This window comes from Mytilus trossulus, chromosome 11, assembly GCF_036588685.1.
Source record: "Mytilus trossulus isolate FHL-02 chromosome 11, PNRI_Mtr1.1.1.hap1, whole genome shotgun sequence".
NCBI classification, from domain to species: domain Eukaryota; kingdom Metazoa; phylum Mollusca; class Bivalvia; order Mytilida; family Mytilidae; genus Mytilus; species Mytilus trossulus.
Genome location: NC_086383.1, coordinates 54988714 through 55008960, shown reverse-complemented (window position 1 = coordinate 55008960; position 20247 = coordinate 54988714). Strand labels below are relative to the sequence as shown.

The 20247-nt window shown below is 34.1% G+C and overlaps 1 protein-coding gene across 1 annotated transcript; it reads right to left on the bottom strand.

Moving 5' to 3' along the window:
* Positions 1-790: 790 nt before the first annotated feature.
* LOC134690469 (uncharacterized) lies at positions 791-3067 on the bottom strand. The gene is made up of 2 exons (XM_063550438.1): positions 3001-3067; positions 791-1937 (listed from the first exon to the last, which is right to left on the bottom strand). Exon 2 carries the CDS (start codon positions 1897-1899, stop codon positions 835-837), a length of 1065 nt encoding a protein of 354 aa, XP_063406508.1. The 5' UTR covers positions 1900-1937; positions 3001-3067; the 3' UTR covers positions 791-834.
* Positions 3068-20247: the final 17180 nt, after the last annotated feature.

Genomic DNA, 20247 nt, shown 5'->3' with positions numbered 1-20247 from the left:
TGATCATATGGTCATTATTATAAATTATATGCTCACAGAACATTTAATTTTACCGAAATTCTTAAGGATTTTATATTCCAGGAAGTAGATAACGTAAGCTATATTTGATAAACACATTCTGAAATTTTGGGTCCTCGATGCTGTCCAATTTTATACCTTATTTGGCCTCTTTTTACTTTTTTTCATTCGAGCGTCTTTGATGGTTCTTTTCTAGACGAACACACGTTTAAAGCTGGTATCTTTGGTGAGTGTATAAGCCTTTATCAGTTGCAGAATGCTAACTTCTGACATCAGACTCAGACTTCTCTTGAACTGAATTTTAATGTGCGTATTGTTATGCGTTTACTTTTCTACATTGGCTAGAGGTACATGTATAGGGGGAGGGTTGAGATCTCACAAACATGTTTAACCCCGCCGAATTTTTGCGCCTGTCCCAAGTCAGGAGCCTTTGGCCTTTGTTAGTCTTGTGTTATTTTAATTTTGGTTTCTTGTGTACAATTTGGAAATTAGTAAGGCGTTCATTATCACTGAACTAGTATATATTTGTTTAGGGGCCAGCTGAAGGACGCCTCCGAGCTCGGGAATTTCTCGCTACATTGAAGACCTGTTGGTGACCTTCTGCTGTTGTGTTTTTTCTTTGGTCCGGTTTTTGTCTCTTTGACACATTTCCATTTCCATTCTCAATTTTATTATAATTTACCCCTATGGCTTTACGAATAACTTCATAATAAATTGGTAGGCAGAATTATCGAAATTATCGAAATTATATATCTAACACATTAAATTTATCATTGAAGATTTTATTAGTATATATTGATGACTGATTCTTTCATTTCAGCCTCTTCTTCTATACCTTCTTCTTCTTTGGAAGTTCCAGTTGTTGCTTCTTCTAAAGTTTGGCTTATAGTATGTTCTGGACTGTTGGTTTCTGTAAGATTTCGGCTTATAGTATGTTCTGGACTGTTGGTTTCTGTAAGATTTCGGCTTATAGTATGTTCTCGACTGTTGGTTTCTGTAAGATTTCGGCTTATAGTATGTTCTGGACTGTATGTTTCTGTAAGATTTCGGTTTATAGTATTTTTTGGGTTGTTGTTTAATGTAAGATTTAGGCTTAAAGTATGTTCTGGACTGATGGTTTCTATAAGATTTCGGCTTATAGTATGTTCTGGACTGTTGGTTTCTGTAAGATTTCGGTTTATAGTATGTTTTGGGTTGTTGTTTAATGTAAGAAGTAGGCTTATAGTATGTTCTGGACTGATGGTTTCTGTAAGATTTCGGCTTATAGTATGTTCTGGACTGTTGGTTTCTGTAAGATTTCGGCTTATAGTATGTTCTAGACTGTTGGTTTCTGTAATATTTCGGCTTTGTGTATGTTGAGGTCGGTTGTTTTATGTAAACTTCCGGTTTAGTGTATGTTGATGTCGGTTGTTTTATGTAAACTTTCGGTTTAGTGTATGTTGATGTCGGTTGTTTTATGTAAACTTTCGGCTTAAAGTATGTTGAGGTCGGTTGTTTTATGTAAACTTTCGGTTTAAAGTATGTTGCGGTCGGTTGTTTTATGTAAACTTTCGGCTTAGTGTATGTTGAGGTCGGTTGTTTTATGTAAACTTTCGGTTTAGTGTATGTTGATGTCGGTTGTTTTATGTAAACTTTCGGCTTAAAGTATGTTGCGGTCGGTTGTTTTATGTAAACTTTCGGCTTAGTGTATACTGAAGTCGGTTGTTTTATGTAAACTTTCGGCTTAGTGTATGTTGATGTCGGTTGTTTTATGTAAACGTTCGGCTTAGTGTACGTATTGTCCTTGTAATAGTGATGTACAGATTCATTCCTCTTAGGACAGCAAAACCCGTCGTCATAAATACTCAATTCGTGGCATCCACAATGTTTTTGTCCCGCCATTGTCACAGGGCACACCAAAGGTAAGTTACACCCAACGTCTAGAAATAAAACAACTATTAATTTCAGATATCTGATTTTAACATACATCCTTCGACCAACTATCACTTTCACGGCTCTGTCGGCGCTCAGACAACGGTCCGTTCTTTCTTTTTCGCTTAGACCCTTCGGGATTCTCTAGTTTTGTTGTAAATAAATAATTCACCCTTTTAAAAATTTGCAAGCTGTAATTTCATTGGCTGATGTATATATTTACATGGACAGAAGGTAGAACGGAGTGTTGTTTAATCATTGTAATAAAAGCGTGGGCAGAAAATCTGTAATTTAACAAGATTTGAATTTCTCGAACAAAGTTTAATTTTTCAGGATTAAAATATATGCCAAGTTACAATGTATCGATTGCAAAATATACGGTGTATGAATAGAGATGACTAACCTTGTTTCTGGAGAAAAAAATACATTTTTACAAACATATCAAAGAGTGAATTTACAACGCTTTATATTGTAAAACAACTTTTAAACATTTGTGAAGATGACCATATTTACACGCATGTTAATAAATTGAAATGAAGTAGAAAACACCCTACACGACTGTTATGAAAAAGAGCGCATGACATGGTAGCGTAAACATAGAATTTTATGTGTATATATAAAAAAGATATAAACTCAATCATACAGACTTTTTGGATGTGTTTGTAATCTTAAGGATGTACTAAGGTGATTCTAAAAAATACTTTAAAATTAACACTATAAGTCAGAAGAGCATTAGATAAGAAAAAAGTAAGCTACAAATATTGATAGGTTTTCAATCTTCTTTTCGATATTTTTAAGTTTCTAAAAGTGAAGGGAAAGGGTGACCCGGACTTTTACCTTACATTTGCATTGGTATTGGGTTTCAAATCGAAAGAAAATAAATCAACAACCTGCTTAAATTTTGGTTAATCATCTTTCATGAGCTATAATTGAAGTCTTATATGAAAAGAAAAATAGTTGGTATAGAGCAAAATATTTTATCCTGTATCGAAGGGAAAATCCAATGAGTCCGAAGATTCGAAAAAAAAATCCTTAACTTCTTCTCAGTACATCCTTAAGTTATTTTCTTACCTTTAGGTACAGTTCTGCCACAGATTTTCGTTGGTCGACGATTTTCATCAATATCTTGCAAAAGAAAATGAACAAGTACAATTAAACAGGAAAAAAATCATACCGACAATTGGCAGATAATTGCTATCGTTTTATTAATGCAGATTTTCTAAGTTTCTTATTCTAAACTCTCAAGTTTACTCTAATCAGCTGACACACTTGACCTACCCGATAGTACTAAGGGAGCTACCATTTGATTTTACTCAAAACTCCTGTCCTGCTTCTTTTTAAAATTTTATCCTTGTAAAAATATAAATGGTAGCTCCCTAAAACAATATTTCATGCAGCTTTTAATAGATGTAGGAATATGTGGTATGAGTGCCAATGAGACAACTCTCCATCCAAATAACAATTTATAAAAGTAAACCATTATAGGGCAATGTACGGCCGTCAACACGGAGCCTTGGCTCACACCGAACAACAAGCTACTTATGTTCTATTCATATCATAATTGGATTTATAATGTTGACTGTTTTCTCTGGTATCTTTCGCCCCCTCTTGATAATTAAACGTTGTTGTTTTGTTTTTTATTTATACTTATAATTTTTTTGTGGGTTGTTTTTTATTTATACTTATATTTTTTTTGTGTGTCGAATTTTGAAAGGTAAAGACAAAAAGAGCGATTGCAGCTACATGTAGATATAATGTATCAATCGCATACAACATATGATCAAGAAAAAGAAATAAAAATAGAAATATAGATTTCCTATTATATAGGTTATTGATGAAATATTGGGGAATATTATCCCGAGTAGAATTTTATATTGCACGAGCTACGAGGGACAATATTTCCCAATATTCTTGCAAGCAGTCAATAAAGGTTCCTTTATCAGCCCACTGAGGAAATTCGTAGGAATCTGATGGATATACCTAGTAATCCTGTCATAGCATAGTTATTGAACTGTAAAATTTTAGTCATATTTCATTCAAGTATATGATAATCTATACTTATTGCACGCTAAATTTTGATTACTTTCTGTGGGAAATATTATATTGCTATACAATAATATTCATTATACTTACGTATTTCACAATCTGAAAAACAATATATAATAATATATACACGTAAAACTATTATAATTATGTATATATATATACTAGTCGACAAAAGAAACGATACAAGATTTTTTTTCAAATAAAAGATAAAGTTTTCCGTTCATTGGACCAATATTGAAGGTATTAATACTTAATCATTATGGAATCATAAATCCGTTTAAAAAAAAAAAAATGTTTTGCTTTCGTGACGTTTTTCGCGATTTGTTTTTTTTTACAAAATTAACATAAAACGACAATTTTAAAAACAGAAGTTCTAACTAAGGATGCCAACCTCTCATTTGAAGGTAAAGACAGTGTTTGCCATCAAATTGTTTTTAAAAATCATACAGTTTCTTCGTTTATTTTAAAGGCAAAGTTCGGCCCCACGAGAAATCGTTGAAATGTATACATTTATCAACTGATTTACCATAGACAGTATGTGTAAAGTGATATTCAAAAAGCGGCAACAATCTTAAAACTAATCCGAAAGGTTCCAAATTTACTGTGTGTTGTTTCATATCTAAAGCATTGATTTGAGACAAAAATAAAAAAAAATAAAAGATTTCAAAAAACACTTTTTTCCCAAAAAATTGAAAAACCATCATTCAAGCCATTAGTTACAACATGAACATAACTTGATTAGCAAATTGAAGATTTTTTAACAAATTTGATTTTTTTTCAATACTTAGAAAATTATGTGTCGATTTTTCATTCAACTTTCCGCAAAACTAATTTGCACACTATGATCGTTTACACGGAATTTAGATACTTTCCAACAAGTTTTGATTTTTATTATCACATGTGCAAACAAATTGCAAATGAAAGCTTTTTAAAATAGTGTATCTCATTTTGTTTTATATTTAATACTTTTTGATAAATTTTATTTCAAAGTCGTGTATCGTTTCTTTTGTTGACTACTTTATATAGATAAAAAAAAACATATTCCGAGAGAAAATAGTCAAGATGGTAGATCTATAATGTAAAAACATGAAGAAATTAATTCGGAAAGGGACGATAACTGTTTTCCCGTACCTTATATAGTTCAGAAGTTTACTTTACTGTTTTTTTTCTGCGTTCGATATTATGTAGTATCAATGTCGTTGATGATGTCATTGTATGTTAATTTATACTAATAAAGATTCTTAATAATTCCTATCATATCATCAATTGTATACCTTACGCAGAAACAAAAAATTACCAATTAACTAAAAATCTTGAGTTAAACGGCAATGAACTGAACAAATCGTGAAAATATTTATATATTTAAGTACCTCTTTTTTCTTTCTTATTGCCTTCCCCTTTCCCCCTTTTCTGATTCCTCTGAATAATGCTATTTAAATATAATATTCTTATCGATCGTTGATTTTCCCACAAATCTGTAATCTAGTTTCGCTTATATGTTATTACGTTCATTATAATAGCCTCTGAAGTAAAACATTACAATCTGACAAAATGTAAGAAGAATAAAATACTCACGGACTTTCACATCTAAAAAATGAAATACAAAAAAACAAATCAAATAACATAATGGCATGTATAAAAAAACAAAAACGTTCAGTGGGACGGATTTCATGTATATTTAAAACTAGAAGAAATTAGAAAATATTAAAGAAAGTTTCAGCAAAGTAGATTGACCAGTTAAATTTAGATCGAAGAAGAGAAGCAGGTTCACTCGAGGATTGCGGATTGACTAGAATAGCATTCGTATCAATTCGGCCGATTCCATACCATAAGAAGAAGAGTAGCGGATTCACCCGAGGATTACCACTTGATATTGGAAAAGCATTCGTATCAACTCGGCCGTTTCCGTACCCTAAGAAGGAGAGTAGCGGATTCACCCGAGGATTACCACTTGATATTGGAAAAGCATTCGTATCAACTCGGCCGTTTCCGTACCCTAAGAAGGAGAGTAGCGGATTCACCCGAGGATTACCACTTGATATTGGAAAAGCATTCGTATCAACTCGGCCGTTTCCGTACCCTAAGAAGGAGAGTAGCGGATTCACCCGAGGATTACCACTTGATATTGGAAAAGCATTCGTATCAACTCGGCCGTTTCCGTACCCTAAGAAGGAGAGTAGCGGATTCACCCGAGGATTACCACTTGATATTGGAAAAGCATTCGTATCAACTCGGCCGTTTCCGTACCCTAAGAAGGAGAGTAGCGGATTCACCCGAGGATTACCACTTGATATTGGAAAAGCATTCGTATCAACTCGGCCGTTTCCGTACCCTAAGAAGGAGAGTAGCGGATTCACCCGAGGATTACCACTTGATATTGGAAAAGCATTCGTATCAACTCGGCCGTTTCCGTACCCTAAGAAGGAGAGTAGCGGATTCACCCGAGGATTACCACTTGATATTGGAAAAGCATTCGTATCAACTCGGCCGTTTCCGTACCCTAAGAAGGAGAGTAGCGGATTCACCCGAGGATTACCACTTGATATTGGAAAAGCATTCGTATCAACTCGGCCGTTTCCGTACCCTAAGAAGGAGAGTAGCGGATTCACCCGAGGATTACCACTTGATATTGGAAAAGCATTCGTCACAACTCGGCCGATTCCGTACCCTAAGAAGGAGAGTAGCAGATTCAACAGAGAATTACCGATTGACTGGAAAAGGAGGTTATTTTAAAATAAGGTAGGGAATATATTCGCCCTTGCAACAGGTCATGCTCAGATACTCAACTACTTTTTGAAAATGTTCTTTTATGCACAGAATGCAAGACACTTCATTTACATGAAGCTTCATATTTAATACTATCGGCTAGACTTGTTATCGCATTTTGTTTTATGTAGGAGTGTGTCTATGGGGTTTATCCGAATTAATATAGTTAAATGGACCATTAAAAAATAAAAATACAGAAAAACTGGAAACCAAATCTTGCAAGACAATAATTTGTAATTCGTCCGAATTTGAATTCGTAGGTATACAACCTTTCAATTTGATCCCTAATTTGAAATTTCTTTGCTCTTGTGTCTCCCATGTTCTAAAATTAGAAAAAGAGCGGCATTGAAAAGTGATTATGCATATGTATGTAATATAATGTCTAATGATTTGTTTACATAGTTCTGTTTGAAAAAGAAAGTTTCTTGTTACAACTTTAAAGAATATTTACCTAACATGACAAGCCTGGACGACAAATCAACACCATTGCAGACGTCACAGAAATGAGGGTTGTTTAGAAACACTTCTGCAATTGGATTAAAAATATTTTGTAATATTCATTCAGTAAAGCATAGAAAAAGGAAACGTATAGTGTGTCAAAGTAAAAGACAGCACCCAATGCCATCAATAGGTATTCAACGCAGACGTTTGCGTCACGTGGTTTGCGTCCATGTTTTACGGAACTGTTGATAGATAATTCGATTACATTACATGATGTTAATCTTGCCCGTTAGGCGTATGCGTTTAAGCTGTTTTAAGCTGTAACTTGTGAAACAGTTTTTTCTTCATTAAAGTTTTTCGGAGAAAATACTTCAACTTTATATTTTCCTCCTACTAAAAGTCAAATTCACGAACAAAAATGAAAAAATAAATTAATCATTACAAAATGTTATCCAAATGTAACATATTCTTTAGTTATGAGTAGATTTGTCAGCATGTGGCCAATATATATCTCCTGTATTTCTATATTATAAAACATGTAATGGTTCTTATCTTACTCCAAGGAGATTGGAAGAATGTTAAAATATCACCGGAGGCGTCACAATTCGTGTTTTTAGAACATCTGTATTCAGAATGTGTGTTGTTGTCTGGAATATCCCGTCTGTAAATAAAACAACAGCATTGAGACAACATCATAGACAACGGAAATATAGCAGTTTTATATCATGGCCAGTAAAACTGTTTTGTTTTCTAACAATCTAATTAAAATCCGATTTTTCATCGCTCTTGTTTTTGACCCACGCGACATATCAGAAAGAGGGAGCGATGAGAGATCGGTTTTAATTAGATTGGATTTCTAATTTTTGTTTTCAGTTTGAATTCTTTCCATTTTATTAGATAGCAGGTACATAAACGAATAACTACAGCAGCTATGAATTATTTTAGCACTTCATTTTACTTTTAAAAGAGGGGCGTCAGAGAGGTATTTTAATTAAAAAGTCGACGGCATTCGATATGACAAAAAAAATGATAACAATCCATAAAATACTAGATAAACAATAAGCAACATGGACCATATCTAAACTAGTACAAATAAAAGTCTGTAAAATATGGTACAGCAGAATTGTCACTAGAGACCCACCCATAAAACAATATATTTAAAAAGGAGTAGGTCCGGTAAGGACCGATTTTGGCCTCAAATTTCAGGTTCATCCGACGAAAGATTTTGACCACTTTTTAAACACTTTAAAAGTGTCTATTTCATTTGAATCAAGTAGTTTATGTGAAAGATTTTAACTAATTTAGTCATTAAAAACGATCCGAATCAACTTGAAGCTCAAATATGAAAAATCTACCAAATACGCCGATAATGTCACCTTTCAGATGGTTTTTGTCAAAAATGAGAGTGGCCGCATCCGTGTTCATCTTTAACCTTTATTATATATGTTTTGTATTATCATAAAATACAACTTACATTTCAATATTAAGGATGAATACGAATGCGGCCACTTTCGTTTCACACGAAAGCCTTCTAACATTTAACTAAAATGACAGAATTGTGAAGATTTCAGTAATTAAGCATGATTTTATGGTGATAGTACCTGATATATTTGCATTGTATTGTCAAAAACAGCCCATATTTATGTAACAGAAGCATTCTTATGTCCAATAAATAATTAAAAGTTTACAATTTAACAATTTTGTAAAACTGCTATATTTTGGGGCCAAAAAGGGGTCTTACTGGACCTTCCTTCTCCTTTTATAAAAAAATATATGTAAACATGGTGTTAAATTAACTATAATAGCTTAGCGTCCGAGGGCTTTATAGCCAGACATGATCGTTAAAAACTCTCATATTAAGTAAGTCTTAGGCACTATATGTATGTTTTGACTAGTATAAAATGATACTTGTACAAAATATCAAGACATGATAATAAGAACTTTTTTTTTTACAAATGTACTATCCTTTTCATGATTTTAGATGGGGTGGTGATTAAGTGAGTTTTATAGAACTTACAGGTTTATTATTCAAGACCGCAAAGTGTATGAAATTGATAATTTTAATGAAGTTGATGAAGGTGCACGCTATTTCCTGTCGTTTTTTGTTAAAGCCCCACACTTTCCGACGATCGCACCACGCTCACCACAAAACATGCAGAGCTTTTATAGAAAGGGGGCCGGCGGCAAAAAACATGTTAACAACACCTTGACTTTGGCAAAAACAGTTAACAACAAATGCAAAAATGCTGATAACAGTTAACAGTTTAAATTTATCTCAGATGACAGTTTAACAACACCTTGAAAAAGGCCAAAACATGTTAAGGATGTTTGCTGCTCAGATTCAAAATGAATAACTTTTCATAAATATAAAATTAACAGTATCAATTTTCTTGCACCAGATGCGCATTTCGACAATACATATCTCTTCAGTGATGCTCGTGGCCAAAATATTTGAAATCCAAGCTTATATAAAAGATGAAGAGCTATAATCCAAAAGGTCCAAAAAGTATAGCCAAATTCGTGAAAGGAATCAGAGCTTTGCATGAGGAAGATACATTCCTTAATTTATAATAATTTCATATATTTTGTAACAGCAAATTTTAATAACACAAAAAATCCGTATTTTCATGCCAGCACGGAAGTACTGGCTACTGGGCTGGTGATACCCTCGGGGACTTATAGTCCACCAGCAGAGGCATCGACCCAGTGGTAGTAATAAAATTAACGGTACCAATTTTCTTGCACCAGATGCGCATTTCGACAATACATGTCTCTTCAGTGATGCTCGTGGCCAAAATATTTCAAATCCAAAGCTTATATAAAAGATGAAGAGCTATAACCCAAAAGGTCCAAAAAGTATAGCCAAATTCGTGAAAGGAATCAGAGCTTTGCATGAGGGAGATACATTCCTTAATTTATAATAATTTCATATATCTTGTAACAGCAAATTTTAATAACACAAAAAATCCGTATTTTCATGCCAGTACCGAAGTACTGGCTACTGGGCTGCATAAAACAAGTATCTATTGATAGAAAATAAATTGGTTAATGTGCTTGTTTTCGAGATATTAGCCATTGAAATTTTGGCGGGAAAATGTTCTCTCTTGATTTTTTATAGCTTTATCATTGACCAGTTACAGTTCTCAAATGCTATTAAACAATAAATAAAATTATGTAAGACTTTTACAAATGACTTATAATTATACATGTGCAAGATTAATAAAAAGAAAAATAGCTGTTCATGGGGATCTTTTTAAGGCATTCAAATGGATAAAACCAGAGGATTCCGAAAATCTGACAAAAATTCCAAAACATGACAAGCAGACATCCTTAACATAAAGAGGTATTGCCCCTCTTTATATACATTTGTATTTCATGTGAAAACAAAAATGAGCATGATGGTCGTAGTATGACCGTAGTCAGGTCGTAAGAAGAGCGTGATGGGGACGGCATGTGTGTTCTAGAATCATACTATGGTCTTGAACAGCGTGGTATAAACATGGTATAGTCGTATTGGAGGCGTAGTTGGGTTGTAGTGATAACGTGATGGTCGTAGAAAGGTCGTTGTAAAATCGTGCGAAGTCTCTCAGACTAGAAGCGCTAACGCCACTCGCTCACTACGATTGTACAGCGAACATTGCGATCTTACCACTACCTCAATGCGCTCTAACATAAATGAAAACAACCATCATATCAAATAAAACACATACATTTCCGCTGTAAATGTTTGCACCTGTCCTAAGTCAGGAATCTGATGTACAGAAGTTGTCGTCTGTGTGTAGTTCATACGTGTTTCACGTTTCCCGTTTTTATATAGATTATAGACTGTTGGTTTTTCCGTTTGAATGGTTTTACATTAGTAATTTTTGGGGCCATTTATATAGCTTGCTGTTCGGTGTGAGCCAAGGCCCCATGTTGAAGGCCGTACCTTGACCTATAATGGTTTACTTTTATAAATTGTTATTTAGATGGAGAGTTGTCTCATTGGCACTCATACCACATCTTCCTATATCTATTTTTAAATGCTAATTGAATAATTTTACTTGCCTCATAAGGGTAAATGGTCTTGATCTGATAAAACATACAGACGTTTTTGACACAGCTACCTCAGCTCCATTTTTTTTTGTTACTGATACTGTTGGGTCAATACTTGTCACAGTTTCGCGAACAGTAGGGTCCTCCACATTTCCGTAGACCCTATTTTGACGGATGCACTCAAATGCACAGAAACCTTTGCAATTTACTGGTGCAGTAACATCTAGGAAGAATATAATAACAAATTTTATTGTATATCAATATAATATTTCCCACAGAACTTTAACCAAAAGTTAGCGTGCAATAAGTTCTAATATTGCACTAGTGCAATAAATCTTCAAAACTCATGACGTCATCAACGTTAAAATCTTAGTTTAAACCAATTTTTGCTTTCAAATATTATATTGCTATACAATAAAAGGGTTATTGCATGAAACTCGGGGAATATTGTCCCTCGTAGAACATGTATTGCACTCACAAGCTCGTGCAATATAAAATTCTACTCGGGACAATATCTCCAATATTCATGCAATAACCCTATAATATAATGAGCTGATAAACTACTGTCCAATGTTAATAAGGAGGATAATTACCGCGCCGAACATTTGTTTAACCCCGCCACATTCTGTATGTGCTTGTCCTAAATAAAGGCAACAGTAGTATACCGCTGTTCAAAACTCATAAATCCATGGACAAAAAACAAAATCGGGGTAACAAACTAAAACCGAGGGAAACGCATTAAATGTAAGAGGAGAACAATGAACAATGAACACTGAAATGCAACACACACAGAAACGGACCAAGCATTAGACAAAATCCCACGAGAAAAACACATATAACATCCAAACCAAATATATGAATTTGGGATAAACAAGTACCGTGCCACGTCTTATCTTAATATCTCAAAAATAAGAGAAAACAAACGACACAACATTAAAATGCAACACGTCAGGAGTCTGTAGTTCTGTGGTTGTCGGTCATTCTTTTTTTCATATCAATTTTTCGATTATGTTTTATTTTTTACATTGGTTTTTGGTGCCATTTATTATATCTTGCTATGCTGTACGTGTTTTGCTCATTGTTAAAGGTGACCTATAGTTGCTAATCTTCTACGTCATTTGGGCTCTGGTGGAGACTTATTTTATTGACAATCCTACCACGTTTTTTTTTTCCATTTAATTAAAAACATACAGAAGTTGGTATTGTGAGTTCTTTCTTGTGGTTACCATGTACAATTGTACAAGACAAGAAAAAAAGTCAAAACTGCAAAAGACAAATCTTGTTGTACCAAAATCAATAAATATCCGAACTCGAGATCTAAACACCCTGAACATAATATTTTCTACTTCCTGAAATAAATGTATATGTCTGACGTTCGACTTCTTACACTCTAACCTCAAACAACCTTACGACTGATTATAAAGTACTTTAAGACAAAAGTACATGAATTTGATACATTAAATCAATGAATTTATGTTTTAGACATCTTGTACAACACAAATTATAATCATTATGACGCAAACATGTGTGATTTTTAATAAGGGAATTTGAGGATGGAAAGAATGTTTTTAGATACGTTTACCTAGCAGTCAATGTCTCAAAATATTTACTCATTCACCATAGGCATGAAAAGACAAAACATACACATGTGCAAAAAAAAAAAAATCATACGGTTTGATGACTTTTTGTTAATTCGCCATTTCAGAATCTAATGCATCCTGGGTAATATCATTTTCAAAAGTGTACATCAAAACGTCCTAAACAATGGAAATTTAACCAATGACGTGACGTTATTTTCATTTTGAGGTACGAACAATGAAATTACCCATGATGCTTTAAATTCCACGGTGGGTATGGTTGTCCTGCGAGAGAACGTACTGTGCTGGTGATTCGGTCCTGACGGGTGCTGGTGATCAATTAAAAAATGTAAACAAAGACGAAAATGATGATTTTTGACGTTTTCACTTAAAAAAAAAAAGGAAGAAAACAGTTGAGATTTTTCAATTTTGTTTCTTATGGGTTTATATGTAAACCATTGAGAAGTTGACCCTCTAAACTGTTTCAGTAAGCGTAACACAAAAATGCTCATTTTCAGAAAATCTCGAACTGAAAAAATTAAACAAAAATGCTTATAGAGTCCGCTTTCTATACCGCAATCCATACGACAAAACTATTTTGTAAAAAAAACATTGCAATTTATAAAAATTTAGCATTTTCTCAATTTACTCATGTCCTGATACTGTGCTGGTGGGTCCTGTCATTGTGCTGGTGGGTCCTGATACGGTGCTGGTGATTTTGGATTAGAAGTTGGTCATATTTGAAACAAATGTTACAAAATCAATAAAATTGGGCAGATACTTGTTGTCAATAGGATCTATTACTCCTATTTAGCTCTTGTGCATCCATTTGGCTGTTTAATATGTGTTTTCAAATGATCGTAACTTGTATAACATAGTTACATAAAAGGGCAACATCTTTCGTCCAATATCAGAGAACAATATATAGTATCTAAAATAAGAATAATTTTATTAAGATATTAAATGCCCCTTACATTGATGCCTCAACAATGATCAAAGCCCATGCCGCATAGACATGTTTGTCAGCACTCCGCATACCCCTCCCCACTTCCACCCAACCAACCCTCCACATTTCCTTCTTCATTGTTACAGTGGTGTACCAACAAAACAATTTATCACATTAAATAATTACACAAAGACACACATTATTGAACAACGAATGCTCGCAGGTACTGAAAGCTAGTTCAAAGCCGCATTTTCAACTAATATATTATAGATAAACCATGTTCTTATATACACAAATCTCAATCGTGTCGATTAAAAATCTCAAAACTTAAGATCACATTTAAATGTTTGAAGAAGCAGAACGTTAAAAGTGTGCAGTGAATCTTGTGCTCACAACAGTTATTGTCATAATTATGTTTTCATGAAACTTACAAAGGAATTAAGAAAGTATCAAGAAATGTTTTACAGTTCAATTTAATTATCATGAATGGAAGGTGAATGGAAACTGTGAGGGTCAAAATCTTAAATTGCTTATAAATATTGCTGGACCCAGTTTCGTTGTCTGATCTGAATGTTCTAAAATGTGCAAGGTAGAAAGACATTTTGATCTTTTTTACTCGGAAAGTTTTGCCCTAATTGCTTCAACTTTTGCAATATTAAAGCCGATTTCAATGAGTGTGAAGACAAAGGGAATATCTTTGGTTATATTGCTTGATGAACAGAAAAGTCATTGTTAGGTTATGTAAACTACCCTACTTTAAGAGTATACTAGTCCGACAAATGACACATCTTTCTGTCTGTAGGACCAGGCTACTTCGAAAGGAGGGTACGGTTTAGCTTACAAGCAAGCTAACCAAAGATATTATGTTTGCCTATATACTCGATGGAATCGGCTGTAACTAAAAACTCGAATACATTTTAACAGACAGTGGTCATGTTTGTTGATGAATATTGTTTTTCCTAGATTCACTCTTGAAAAATCATTTGGTAACATTTGGTCAAGTAATTTCAGAAAAGATATTTTTGTAATTGCGGACGCCAAGACAATACACGAACCTCACAAGACCCCTCGACACAGGTGAGCTTATATATAATCTTATAGCGATTCAGGTTGATAACCATTTGAAATTAAGCTAGTTTTTGTGTGTGTGTAGATTTGTATTGTTTTAAACTGTTATGACCTTTTAAAGTTTAATGTAGGTGTTTAATCTAAGAATTTCTTTTTTAAACTCAATTGGTAGTATGAAGCTATTGATTGATTGATTGTTGGTTGCTTAACGTCCAGTGGCAAATATTTCATGCATATTCAGGACGAGAACAAGTTCACAATAAATACAATAGGTAGGTCTTGTCATAAAAGAGGCCAATAGTCGTGGAATTTTGGACTGCCACTGGAAAATGAGGATGTATTGGATAGGAACAGAAATTTTGCCTTGCAGCAGGCCACCTACGGACCCCTCAAAGAGTTGCTGCAAGGGTTATTAACATGCAAAGAGCGTGGCACTCTCTTCTAAAAACAGTAATGAACTATAAATAATAATGCTTTGCAAGAAGTTTCCCCTTGATATATGTACAAAATTATGTCTCTATTATTCATTGTCTGTGCTGTTTTGATTCTTTATCAAACATATTTATTTATTTTGGAATTTTGAAATGAAAAAGCTAAGAAATCTTAGTTTTGTTAGTGGTCTCTAGGTTATCTCGTCTTCATTCTCTGACATATTCTAGTCTGCCCTTTCATAAAATAGTGATTTGTTTTAGTGTTCTATCGAACTTTCGAAAAAAACAACCTGATAACCGTTCAGACAAAAAAGTTATGTTGAAAAAATCTTACAGATACAGCAAGTGATTCTTAATGGCTATAAGATACATTTTTCTTTTAAAATACAACTTTTTTATCTTACGGGAAACTATTCCAAGCTTAAAACTTTTACTGCAACCTCGCTCTTACTCTCCCCATCCCCCCCCCCCCCCAAAAAAAACCCCCAAAAAAACAAACAAACCCGCAATACTATTGTCATTCTTATAGTCAGCACTCAATCGTTCACCAAAAAATGTGATTTAAGCTGCTTAAAACATATGATTCAAACGCTCAGAAAGTCCTTTGTTCTATATTTTTTCTCTACATTTTTATGCAAAACGGTAACCTTTTACATTTTTATTTAATGGGTTATTGTTAAAGGTATTACGATGACGTATGGTTATTAACACATTCTTCCTTTGGTTTCTTGAGGAAACTTCTCCATTGACAACAAACATACCACATCATCTACTTTATATAAGTATTGTATAAATCACAACGTATTTTGGTGATCTTGCAAAAATAATCGTAATCCCGAAAATCGTCAACATATTTTCTTATCTTAAAAGGGGACAAGAAGGGTTCCATTAACAGGCCAATAAATAAGATTACTGTAATACAGTTAATTTAAAAAAAAAATAAAAAAAATAGGGATATTTTTTCTTGCATAATAACAGTAAACGGATTCAAAACAATGTCAATTTCAAGAAAGCAGGCAACAGTTAGTTAGTCAAAAACAGTACAGCATCAATGATCTTGAATATATACCACTTTTAACTAAAATATAAAGGCACAGAACCAGGACATCGGAGCACAGAACCAGGACCGTTTTTCTTATCACCAGCACCGCGTCAGGACAATTCCGTTAAACGAACTTGCACGACTTTTGCAATATAATATTGTTGTAATATACTTTGCATGGAACTTATGACGCATCAGAGAAAAATTAAGCAACAAAACAGTCGTTTTATTGCCGTTCTGATACAATGTAAACAAACCCACCAGCACAGAATCAGGACCCACCAGCACCCGTCAGGACCGAATCACCAGCACAGTACGTTCTCTCGCAGGACAACCATACCCACCGTGAATTCTGAAACGGCTAATTGCATAACACCCATTGGCAAGTAGTTCATGTATTTTAGGACAGATCTAAATCAAATCAGAAATAAATCTTATATGTAAGTTCTGTTACTTATTTCTACCGTGATGAAGCGCAGGAAAATAAACATGCAGAGAGTATGATATTCTCTTAGAAGTAGACCGGATAATTGTCTCATTGTCCATCAAACCGTTATATCTCTCATCTTATAATCCAGTTTTATATACTACTTGTTAAACTTGATTGTTTGATTTGTGTTTGATGATGGGACAGAACGCAGATGAGTAAATAAGTGCATGTACCAGGACCATCCGCCCGGTAGCTAGCTACCAATTCGATTGACAATGACTAAGTAAAAATGCCATTCGAATGATACTTGCATGGTAGCACTCTACATAGTAACTATTAATCCAAACGATGCAGGCATGGGCAACATCCACCTTGTACAAATGTAGCTAATAATGAGATTGTTACTGGCAAGTTAACATCTTTCCCGGAAATCTACTGGTTCGACCGATACTGGCAGGGTAACATTTGCCCGGTTGCTACAGTAACACCATTTTGTTTTGTAATTCGGTTGATATTGGCAAAGTGACATTCCCCTGGTATAAAATTTTACTATTTTTTGTAATTTTTGTAAAATTTTCCGCTCGCTAGTCATCCGATCAAAAGTGACAGAGTAACATTCTCCCCGTAACTAGGATATCATTTGATAACGACAAGAGTAACATATACCTGGTAGCAATATACTAATTTGAGCGATACTAACAGTATAAAATTTCCCGCTCGCTAGTTGTCCGATCAAAACTGACAGGGTAACATTCGCCCGGTAGCTAGTAATTCAATTAATAACGACACGGTATATAAACATAAACCCCTGGGAGCTACTAATTTGAATAATACTCGCAGTGTAAAAATTTCCCGGTCGCTTGTTATGCGATCAAAACTGTCAGAACTACATTGTGACCGGTAGCTAGTAATTCAATTGATATCGGACTGGCAGCATCCACCTGGTACCTATGTCTAGTGATTCCACCAATACTGACAATGTGATATCAACCTAGTAGCTAATAATCTAAATTTTACTGGTAAGATAATATCCTCCCGATATCTACCTTTTTGATCGATACTGGCAATGTAGCATGCCTCTGGTTCATGTAGCTAGTAATTCAATTACTGCTATGCAATAAATCACCATTACAAAACTATCGGACTACTAATACAAAGGTTCCTGGTTCGATTCCCGTCTGGGATGGAAATTTCAGGAACTGAATTTTCGGCTCTCCCTTGACACCATTTGCGAGTATGGTATCGAGGAAACGATGATAGTCCGTCGGAAGGGGACGATAAATGGCTGACCCGTGTTAAGAGAGAGCCATATCTCTTGCACGTTAAAGACACCCTTGTAGATTTCGAAAAAGAGCAGGCTAATGCCGCTACAAGGCAGCACTCGCACCCGCAAAGTGGAAAGGGATTAATATAAGTTGCAAAACTTGTTTCCCAATCCACTATAAATAAATATATTTAAACTACAAAACTATCTAAAGTAAAAAAATTCTAAAAAACGTTTAATCCACCTTTTTCACACACGAAAATGCCTGTACCAAGTCAGTAATATGACAGATGTAAATAATATCATGTTGTCCATTCATTTGATGTGTCTGAGCTTTTGATTTTGCCATTTAATTAGGGACTTGTTATGAATTTTTCTCAGAGTTCAGTACTTTTGTGATTTTACTTTTTGGTATTAAAAAAAAAGCAAATTCAACATCTTGTAACAATTTAAAAACTAAATTTGATAAATACCTGATGCGCATGTCGAGCCCAAGTAAAACGAGAACAAAATGATGAAACCTAGAGACATCATCCCATTCAGTGAATAATACAGAATGATATGAATAGTCAATTTCTTCAAAAGTCATACAACTACATGTACATTTGGTTTCTTTACATCAGAACGTAACAGTTGTATAAGTGTATATGTAATATGTTTAATGTAGTTAGTAATTACTAATGAGTTACTATTTTAGAATGTACTACATGTACTTTTCTTTTTTTTTCGTCAGAACTAATTTATTGATGTAATAATGTAACAGTTGTATAAGTGTATATGCAATATGTTTTAAAAAGTTACAATCTAATTAAAATAATGATCGAAAAAGTTAGAAATTACTTACTATTTTTGCATTCATCACATAAATTGGCATGGTGTTATTAGTGGCGGATGGGATTCGAACCCTATTTTTTTTTACGATCAATGCTTTTTAATGGGGACATATGACTTGAGGCCATCTTTATCCTGGCTTGGAACCCCCGCACCTTTCAAAGACGGCTGGATCAGCCCCTGGTTAATAAGTTATTTTTTATGAAGTTGTTACTTATTTATTAAATGAGTTAGTCTCTTGAAAAATAGCATAATGCAAATTGTATAGATCTGCTTTTAAAACATTTCTATAATTTTAGTAATGTAACCGGTATAAATCTGATAGAAAAAACTCATCATAGATACCAGGACTAAAATTTTACACTTACGCCAGACGCGCGTTACGTCTACAAACTACTCATCAGTGACGCTCAAATCAAAAAATGTTTAAAAGGCCAAATAAATTAAAGTTACGCTTGCAGTTTTACGTTCTCCATGCTTATGTTTGGTCATATTTGCGGTATTGCTGCGATGCTTATCCCATTCAGCGTATCGGTACTTGCTATTTTAAAATAATTAATGTACAGTGAAACCTGTTTAAACCGAATCTCTTCGGGACTTACGATTTTGTTCGGTTTTGGCCGACGTTCGGTTTTATAAGGTTCACAACGCATACAGTTGGTATGACGGTGCCTTAGAACATGTTTGGTTTATACAGGTTTTCTGTTTAGCCCGGTTTCACGGTTTAACCATGTTTTATTTGATTAAATAATTTTACATATTTTCATGTCAATGACTTTCGGTTAATGCAGGATTCGGTTAAGCAAGGTTTCACTGTATAACTATGTTTTATTCGATTGAATAATTTTACATGTTTTCATGTCAATGACTTTTATGTATAGGTAATTTGACTTATTATTGATTGTTGAAGAAGAGAGGCGAAAAATACCAGAGGGACAGTCGAACTCAAAAATAGAAAGTACACTGACAACGACATTGCTAGAAAAAAGAAAAACAGACAAATAATAGTTCACAAGACACAACATAAAAACTAAAGGCTAAGGAACACGAACCAAACTAAACATTTGGGGTGATCTCAGGTGCTCTGGAAGGGTAAGCAGATCCTGCAATACATGTGACACCCGTCGTGTTGCTCATGTTATTTCAAAACATAAAACAAATGTCTTCGACGGTGGTAGCAGTGTAAAGGCTGAGGTTGACAGTCATAAGAAAACCCAGCTGTTCTTGTTATCCACATCATTTTGAGTCTGTTGGAATAGTTGTCTTAATCATACCACATACATTTCTTTATCATTATTTACTTGGGGCTCTGAGAAATAAAAAGTGATTTGCATGACTATTGTGTAAGCGTTCCAATAATAAAAAAATAACCTCGAATACCGAGAGTTTGGTGCACTGTTTGAGGGACTCTCGAGTGTTTCCATTTTGTCAACAAAAATAA